Raw genomic sequence first — 9,379 nt, 5'->3', positions numbered from 1 at the left:
TGCTTTGTCTCTTAGCTGTTACCATCCCTGTTCAGTGGGAATTACACATTTGACCTTACGAGCATCGTCAAAGGATTGCTTTGGTTTCCAAAATTTAGATTGCTGGCGTTCTTACTCCCTCCCAACCCCCGCCATGGAATTTCATTTGCACCGAAATCTAACTCCTTTTAGTTTTGTTTCCTCGGCCCCTCCTTCCTAGCCTGTGCCTATATTGTTATAAGTGACCCCAGAAAGGGGAGGGTGGGGAAGGATGCAGCAAAATGAACAAGGCAAAGACTGGGGTGTGGGTGGGAACGGATAAATGCGATCGCATAGAATTTGGGGAATCATCGTGTGTGTGGTTGCAGCAAGAGGAGCCCAACATCATTACGGGGTGGCTGCATAATTGTAGGTTTCCTAGCAAGGATGGAATGGTGTGGGCCATCATTCTGCAGTCAGAATTTGTGCTGACTACTTGGGTTCGTGAGAGCAGTAAGGCTTCTCTGATGATGCTTACTATATACCTGCCGTTCTGAAGCTACTCCAGCTTGGTAAGCTATTTACTACTAATAATACTTTTTTTGGGGGGGGGACTTTGTAAAGAGCGAAAAAGCAATGAGTGTTTAAATGAATTTAAATAGGAAGAGTGTTAAGCTGGAGAACTAGATAACAGAATGCTGGTTAATACTACACGCCCTATTTATCATCCACTATTAAATCTACTTTCAAATGCATTTATTGTGGGTTTTTTTAAAGTGTGTACTTGAACAAACCCACTGTGGCACAGCGTTCTTTCTAGAATAAAAACGATACTTGCAAGCCCACAGAGAAACAGACCCGTGTCTAAAGTTTAATCTACATCTACCTTTTAAGTATTGACACATAGCATTTTGAGGGCTTAGGGAAAGTGCTGTGTGGATATTAAGCATTAATATAATGCCAAAGCAAAGTTCTCTTGATTTCACAGAAAATACCTAATTGCCTATCTATCTATCTATCTATCTATCTATCTATCTATCTATCTATCTATTTATTTATTTATTTATTTATTTATTTATTTATTTATTTATTAAGTTAGCAGAGATTTTTCACTCTACCTCCCTTCAAAAGTATTAGGCAGCTGAGGGCACTAACAACGCCCTCTCAACAAGAAAAAATTTATACATAGTGTTTAACATATAAATCTCTCGTTTTCTTCTGCTATTGCAAAAATGTGTGTCTTTTAGTTGAATTAAAACGAGTTTCTTTTTTTAACAATATGCAAACTGTTCTGCCGGCAATTAACTGTTCTGCCTGCAATTAACATTTTTGCCACAGGATGGCGCGTGATCAGGCGAGGCCGGGGAGCAGTTTTAGATGCAAGCGGAATACAGCACTTGCACGAGGGATGAAAGATCAGGTTCCCTTCGGGTTTTTCTTTTTAACCGAGAGGAATAAAAATTTAACCCGCATTACTCCCCTCCCCTAAGCAATATAATACAATACAAATTCAAAAACTATCAAGGCAGCACAGGGTTTGTTGCAAAAGAGGCAAATGAGCTACATCGTCATCACCATTATTACTATTTATTTGCTTGAGAGTCGCGTCTGAGACACCTCTATTATAAGAAAGACATCGGAATAGGGAAAATGCAGCCAATTGCAATGAAAGCCACTTGTGAGATGCTCTAAGGTTCAGATTTCAGAGCCCAGATGAGCTGTAAATGGAAAGGAACCAACTAAAAGGGTGATCAGTCATGGAGGTTTCCCCCCAGCTCTATATGCTAGACCATGGGTAGGCAAACAAAGGCCCGGGGGCCGGATCCGGCCCAATCGACTTCTAAATCCAGCCCGCGGATGGTCCGGGAGTCAGCATGTTTTTTACATGAGTAGAATGTGTCGTCTTCTTTAACATGCATTTCTGGATTATTTGTGGGGCCTGCCTGGTGTTTTTATTTAAAATGCATCTCTGGGTTATTTGTGGGGCATAGGAATTCGTTCGTTCCCCCTCTCCAATATAGTCCGGCCCCCCACAAGGTCTGAGGGACAGGGGACCGGCCCCCTGCTGAACAAGTTTGCTGACCCCTGTGCTAGAGGTAGCCCAGCAACCTTCATCCCCGTTCAGCATGGCCAATGGTCCGCGATGATGATGGGCAATGACGGGAGGCCCAGGACTATCTAGAAAGCGGCCCCACACTGAGCCTTAGGGCCTAAGGAAAACCCGTGCGCGAAGTGAAGTTGTTATCGGTTCGATCCTTTAATAAAAGGCTTTTCAACTGAGAAATGCCACCTTCCCGCTTCGAAAACAACAAACGTGTCTCCGCGTGGCGCGTGCGCGTTGGCGGCCGGGCCACAGGCCTCCTTTCTAAAAGGCGAAGCTGAGGCAGCCGTGACTTTCCAGTGTTTGCTGGCCTCCAACTCCCAACAGTCCCGGACCAGCATGATCAATGGACGGAGGGAATGAATTTGGAAGGCCCCATGTCCCATTGTTTTAAAGTTTACTTAGAGTTTACTTTGCCTGGGGTTTTTTTTTTTGGAGGGGGGGGTACTTCCAGATGGGGGCTTGGTTTGCTAACCGACAATGACATATCGCTACCAGGGCGACCCCCAATACCATATTTTGGTATAAAATGGGCTGGGGGAATAGACGGTGGCGTTTTGCATGCCAAGGCTGTCGTGTGCTCGCTTGCATCTATATGAGGATCACCCAGCCCACCATCAACACCTGTCACTCTGGAAGCACTCGTTTAGTGTTCCCGCCGGCGACTATTGCTAATTCTAGGGGCACCACGTGGCGATCATGCAAACGGTTTGTGGCCGCGTAGCCCTTCCGTGGGCAGAACACAGTTGGTGGCTTTGGGCCTGTACAGAAAGCGGTTCCCTTTTACAGCTTTGCTGCCGAGGGGAGATGGTGTGGGATTGCTTTGAAAGGCCCGGTGCAAAAGAAGTGATGGAAATATTGAGAGCGGTCTCCAAATCCCCCACGGCGCAATCCCACGCGCGTCTATTCAGAAGCCGGCCTCACTGGGCTCACATGACTTGTTTCCTAGGACACAATAGCATAGGATCGCTCGCAGCCTTAATCTGCTGTGATCCCGCCACGGAAGCGTTGTGATCCGGAGTTCTCAAAACTCAAGCGCTGCAACAGGGTGGCGTTCCCCTCCACTCCCTTTAAATGAGGAGGCTTGAGGGTTGAAATCCGAGGCAGCTCCATGGGAGATAAAAGGTGACTAATCTGCATTAGCAGACCTTGATTTAAGCTGCGAGTCAGCGCCTGCTGGGTCTGCTCTGAATGCCAAGGTTCAGCCTGCAACATGTGCGCGCGGGAGCGCGAGGATATGGCTCCTGAGCATATGCAGAGCGCCTGTCCCTTACTCGTGGGCAATTACCACCACCAGACCCTGCAAGCCCACAAAAGACTACGGGAAGAAGCTTCGGGACAAAGAGAACAAAGTCCAAACAAGAAGTCGGTGGGAGCATCTGAAATATTGCAAACCAGCCGGATCTATAGAAGGGGGAGAGGGGAGTGTGTGCGTAAGAGAGGGGCCTCTCCTAGGAGCCCACGGCGGCCTGCCCCCATTTATTGAACTCATCGTGGCTTTTGTCATTGTCATCTAAAGTGCACCCCCACGCCATGAATTGCTTCGCGGGTGTTCTGTGTGGATTTGACTCCGACTCCACTTGGACCCGGACGGTGTTTTACGAGGCCCGAATCGCCCACAGGAAGTTTCCCAGCGGGCGGGTCGCGGAGAGGATATAAACAGTGGCGGCTGCGGCGGCGTCGAGACGCGCACTCGCCGCTGGCACAAACCCGGCAGCCGCTCGCTCTGTCCCGTTTGGCAAATCTCCCCCTTCTTGCAGACCTCTCACTCTCTCTTTCCGCGGCGGAGCAACTTTCCACTTGCGCGGCGGAGAAAGCGCGCGCGCAAGTTTTCCATCCAAGCAGCTGCCGCCTAACTCATTCATTCTTATCGGCGCATCTTTCCACCACTAATTCAGAAAAATTAAGTTGGGAGTGTATGCGCGCGCGGGGGGTGGGGAGTGGGATAGAATCCGGCTTGGTGAATGCAGCTCTTTTCCGATTGGCCCGTTAGGAGCTGCCCAGAAGAGAGAGCGGGGGGAGGGGGCGCTTAGACGGCTATCCGATCTGCTCCCCATGTGTGTGCGCTTGTGTGTTTTCTTTTTTCCGAAGTTGAAGTTTCCGGAAGGACTCCCAAAAAGGCAGTCGGGGAGGAGCCCCGCCGTTGCCGGATGCTCGCCTTTTTAGGAATGGGGCTCAGCAACCGGAATATCCCTCTCCCGGGGGCTGCAGAAAGCGATCTCTGGTGGTCCCCCGCGCCGCAGCCCCTTCCCCACGCCGATGGCCACGTGCGCCGCAGATCCGGCTCGAAATTGGCATCCCCGCCGCGGCTCCGCTGCCCCTGCCATGCTATGCCCAAGTTTGCCGCTTCTTCTGCACGGTATAGAAAGAAAGCAGGGGCGGGGATGCAGCCACTCCGGGCGCGCCATGCTAATTTCCCATGTGACGAGCCTCCCCGGCCGCCCTTCCCCGTTCCTCAGTCCTTATATGGGCAGTGACGTAGCGGGCATTCACGGCCTCCCAATAAATACTTAGAGCAAGACTTTCCATCTACCGAGAGCTGCAATTGATTAAAACGGGCTCTGCAAGGGACACCGACTGTTACAACAACATTTACAGCAACTCCCGGGGCTTTGAAACAGAGCAGTTATCAGAGGGAGGCAGAGCAAGAGCCTCTCTTTAGATATAGGATTTAAACCAAACAAAACCAAACTAAATCTATCTACCGGAGGAGAATCGACCCTTTCCCCTATCCCTGCACAATAATTACACCACGGGCAAGGTAGGGCAGTTTCCATTGTCCGTGGAGCAAATGATGACCGCCAAGACGGTAGACAAAATCCCAGTCAGTCTGAGTGGGCTTGTGCACCACCTCCCTGAAAGCATTTACTCAGTGGAGGACATCGCCACTACCCTGCCAGGATCAGTGATCAACTTTCCTAATGGTGACTTGGGAGGACCCTTTGACCAGCTGAGCGGTGTGACAGGAGGTAAGGCACCCCCCCTTCGAGCCCCTTCCCCAAACGACCTTTTTGGATCCGGATCTTGGGCTTTTGGTGGTGGGCAAGAGTATTTTTTGTGGGAGGGGTGGGGGCAGAAGGAGCAGCATGTCTCTGTGCATGTGCAAACAGGTGTCAAGGGGCAGGGTGATGCTGGAAGCTGCAAACCTCCACCTTTCTTGCCCTGGAGAAATCCCACTGACAACTGGAGTTTTCAAGAGTGGAAAAGGACGGGTTTTTTGGGGGGGGGGATGTTAGTGTGTTAAATTGAAACTCGTATCCTGAAACTGGAAAAGATTCCCTAACCTTGAGATGAGCTACACTAAATAAACTGCCCCCAGTTCTTAACAGACATTTATATAGGGCCGACGGAACTGTATTTAATCGGGGGTAACCTAACTGTGTGACTAACTGCACAAGACGCCCACTGAGAGCGCTGGAGTCGCTTTTACTGTCAAGAGCGAAAAGGATAATTTGGGGATTCCCGTTCATATCAGTGGGATTAAGGTTGTGTGTTTTGGGGTAACTCACCCCCCAAAAAGTGCAAATGGGGTTTGTGGGTTGCAGAGAATGTAGTGTGTGAAAGTGAAATGTGTCTTGTTTGGGATTTCGGTCGATAGAACCCCCCCCGCCCCACTCCTACCCCTTGCGCGGGATTTTCTGCTCAATCCAAGCCACCAAAGTTAGGGCTGACGAACTTTCAAACGTGGCGCAGACTGCGCCGCTTGAAAGGCGCTGTCCCCTCGGGGAAATCGACGCCCCCACTCACCCACCCCCACCGATCCGTGAGCAAGAGGCCCCCGTGTTGTGTCTGCGTGGGCATGGAACGGATACTGATGCTCACTTGCCCTGGCAGGGAGAAGACGCTGCCCGGGCGCTGCTTGGCCCTCGAGGAGAGCCGCGGGGCCCCCGGTGCTGACCCGCCTTTCTCTCCCCTCCACCCTCCAGATCATGGCCTGATCGACATGAGCGACAAGCGGTCCCTGGAGCTGCCGTACCCCTGCAGCGGCTTCGCGCCGCCTTCGCGCGGCCAGCCCTTCACCTACATGGGCAAGTTCTCCATCGACCCGGCGCAGTACCCCGGCGCAGGCTGCTATCCGGCCGACGGCATCCTCAACTTGGTCAGCGCCGGCATCCTGCAGGGGGTGGCTGCCCCCTCGTCGTCGTCGTCCGCCGTCGCCTCGTCCTCCTCCGCCCCCTCGTCGTCTTCGGTCACTTCGTCGTCCGCCGCCTCGTCGGGATCTCCCAACCCGCTGGGCTGCGCCATGGCGCCCACCGCCGGAGACTTGGAGCACATGTACTCGCCGCCCCCGCCGCCCTACTCCGCCTGCGGGGAGCTTTTCCAGCCGCAACAGCACCACCACCACTCCCAGCAGCAGCAGCAGCAGGCGCACCCGGACGGCTCTTCGGCTTTCCTGGCCGCCTCTTCGGGGCCCTACCCTCCGCCCCCTTCGTACCACCACTCCCCCAAGGCGGGGACGCCATCCGGCGCCGACGGCGGCCTCTTCTCCATGATCCAGGACTACCCGAGCTTCTTCCCGCCGCCGCCGCCGCCGCCCCCGCCGTGCAGCCAGCGCGACCTCCACGGCGCCGCCGTCGAGCGGAAGCCCTTCTCGTGCCCGCTGGACTCGGTGCGCGTCCCGCCTCCGCTCACGCCCCTCTCCACCATCCGCAGCTTCAGCCTGGGCGCGCCCCCTGGCGGCTTGGGCGACGGCCCGGCGTCGGGGCCCGCGGCCCGCTTCGCGCCCGGCGCCTACGGCAGCCCGGCCCACTTGCCCTTGCGCCCCATCCTGCGCCCGCGCAAGTACCCGAACCGTCCCAGCAAGACGCCCGTGCACGAGCGGCCTTACCCGTGCCCGGCCGAGGGCTGCGACCGGCGCTTCTCGCGCTCCGACGAGCTGACGCGCCATATCCGCATCCACACGGGCCACAAGCCCTTCCAGTGCCGCATCTGCATGCGCAACTTCAGCCGCAGCGACCACCTCACCACGCACATCCGCACGCACACGGGAGAAAAGCCCTTCGCCTGCGACTTCTGCGGGAGGAAGTTCGCCCGCAGCGACGAGAGGAAGCGCCACACCAAGATCCACCTGCGCCAGAAGGAGCGCAAAGGCGCCAACGCGGCCTCCGGCCCGGGATCGGCCTCCGCCTCGGGCCCCGGTGCGCCTCCGCCCGGCTCTATGTGCTCCGGGGGCGGCGGCGCCGCCACTCTAACCTCGTGTGCCTCTCGGACCCGGACGCCCTGATCCTGAAGCCTCTGGGCCCGCTTTTGGCCACGGACTCGCGTTGCGCGTGAGGGGGCCTCGCCGCCTCCTGCGATCCGCCCGTCCCGCCGTCGGTGGGCAGCGTCCGGCAGGTAACCGGTAAAGGATCGCCCGCTCTCCACGCCTCATGCTTGTTGAGGCGAGCTGCTGGACAAACTGCAGGAAGCGATCGGGTCAGGCTGGACTTGGAGAAGCGCCCCTTCTTAGCACAGACCGGTACCTTTCCCGTGGGGAGAGTTGGGGAGGGGAGGACTCTCACGTGCACTTTATAGCCCCCCAAGAATCCAGCAGCAAGGATCCCTTGTTATTTGCCAAAGCCGCCCAACCCCTGCCCTCCTCACCCCTTCCGGCACGCACGCACCACGGCGTTGTTAAAGATGGAAACCTTTCTTGTTTCGTTTCATTTTAACAATCTAAATGCAACTAATTAAGCAGCGGCCCCCAAGCACTGTTTACTTGGAAAAAGCATGTAAAACCAGTGGAAATCAATGCGTCTCTGGATAAAACAGAAATACAATGGGGACAGGGCAGGGGGACAGGAGGCAGGGGGCAATATCTGGCCTTAATAGTGGGGTGAGACTTATTTAACTTATTTCAAGGGGGGCTGTACATACCTTCTCTGGTGTCTGGCTGCATGCAATCGTGTTGAACTGTCCTTGGTGCCTTGTTTGGGGGATGTAGGCAATGGTTCCGTGGCTGCATGGCGAATCGGTTGCCTTACTAATCACGGCACAGTGGGGTGGGATGGGAGGGAGAGAGATTTATCATCAGCTCCCTGGGTTTTAGTATAGCTGTATATTTCTGCCTATTAATATTTGGATTTTTTCATAGAAACTCTATTTTTGTATGCACTGGGTTTTCCTTTGTGACTTAATAAGTGTTGCTTTTGTAGAAAATAATATTTTGGTTCGTTGGTTCGTTGATTTGTTTTTTAAAAAACAGAAGGATCACACGATGTGTATAATCTTTCTAGAGGGCTGACAGAGAAGCTGCTGGCTTCTGCACAATGGGTGAGATAGAAGTGATCCGCCTTAAAAAGGCACAACCACTAACTGGAGCCATTCCCCCAAGAAAGGTGGTTTTGTCATGAACGTTGTGTAAATAAATGTTTTGTGCAAAGAAAAAACCTCTCCTGTTATTACTATGAAGTATCCCACACATTGAGATATTACAGTCATGGGTACTGGAGAAGGGATGTAGGCAGGGAAGAGATTTCCAGCCCTACATTTGAGAATTCCCCTTCATAGACAAAAATTAAGCAACTGCCAGAAAAGTAGCTTAGTTCTTTAAAGTTTCTATCCATTACCTCCTGGTTCTGCTTATACATTTTCTCTGTCAAACACGTCAAACATGAATGTCTTTGCCTTCATGTTAACCTGAATTTAAAGCTGGCTATGTTGATACTAGGACTCCCACTGTCTTCGGGTGGAATCTTGAATTTCCCGTTCTAGGTTTGCTACCCAAGATCCCACAGAATCTATCGATCCACCTGTTAAAAAACGTTTATCATATCGTTCTAGTGTACATACGCAGGACTACTTGCAATGCCTAAAACTGCAATTCCTAAAAAGCACTGTGGGACAACTGCAAAAGAAACAGGGTCAGCGGTTAAAGCATCATGAAAACATTGTGTGGAAAACCTGCTGGAAGAAAAATATGTTTAAAACCCAGTGAAAGTAAACAGTGAGGGAGGGTGGCCAACTGTGCTTCATGGGGCAAGGTATTCCTTCATTTTTCTGTCTTGTCCTGCTATATCGTCACTAGATCAAAAAACAAAATGATGGGATAGTCTTGAATTAGAGCTGTTTCTACAAGGAAGGGCGATCCTTTTAAATCAGTGTCTAATATTTTCAAATCTGCTCCCTTCAACTCCTATCAAGCAGACCTAATGTACTACCATCCAAAGTGATGCATTTTGTCCCATCAGCCTCAGTGGGAAAAGTGCAGGCCTGATTCTGTATATGTCTACTCATTGTATCCAGTGGGCCTTACAGGTAAGTGCAGTCACTATATGCAAATAGAAGAATCTCCCAATGCCTGTGCAATTCTTTTACACTTGTTCCCCCTAGTAAGTTTTC

At 52.4% G+C, this 9,379-nt stretch overlaps 1 protein-coding gene across 2 annotated transcripts; it reads left to right on the top strand.

The window, feature by feature from the left end:
• Window positions 1-2,502: 2,502 nt before the first annotated feature.
• EGR2 (early growth response 2) lies at window positions 2,503-8,427 on the top strand. 2 transcript variants are annotated; one of them, XM_083738096.1, is made up of 2 exons: window positions 2,503-5,028; window positions 5,986-8,427. In XM_083738096.1, exons 1-2 carry the CDS (start codon window positions 4,851-4,853, stop codon window positions 7,281-7,283), a joined length of 1,476 nt encoding a protein of 491 aa, XP_083594222.1. In that variant the 5' UTR covers window positions 2,503-4,850; the 3' UTR covers window positions 7,284-8,427. The 2 variants fall into 2 exon arrangements, with proteins under 2 accessions (XP_083594222.1, XP_083594223.1); XM_083738097.1 differs by having other exon boundaries at window positions 4,888-5,028; window positions 5,894-8,427.
• Window positions 8,428-9,379: the final 952 nt, after the last annotated feature.

The sequence above is a fragment of the Podarcis gaigeae genome (genome assembly GCF_964106915.1).
Source record: "Podarcis gaigeae genome assembly, chromosome: 5".
Taxonomy (NCBI): Eukaryota; Metazoa; Chordata; class Lepidosauria; order Squamata; family Lacertidae; genus Podarcis; species Podarcis gaigeae.
Note: the sequence above shows the minus strand (reverse complement) of the source record. Positions and strands in the feature narration are given on the sequence as shown.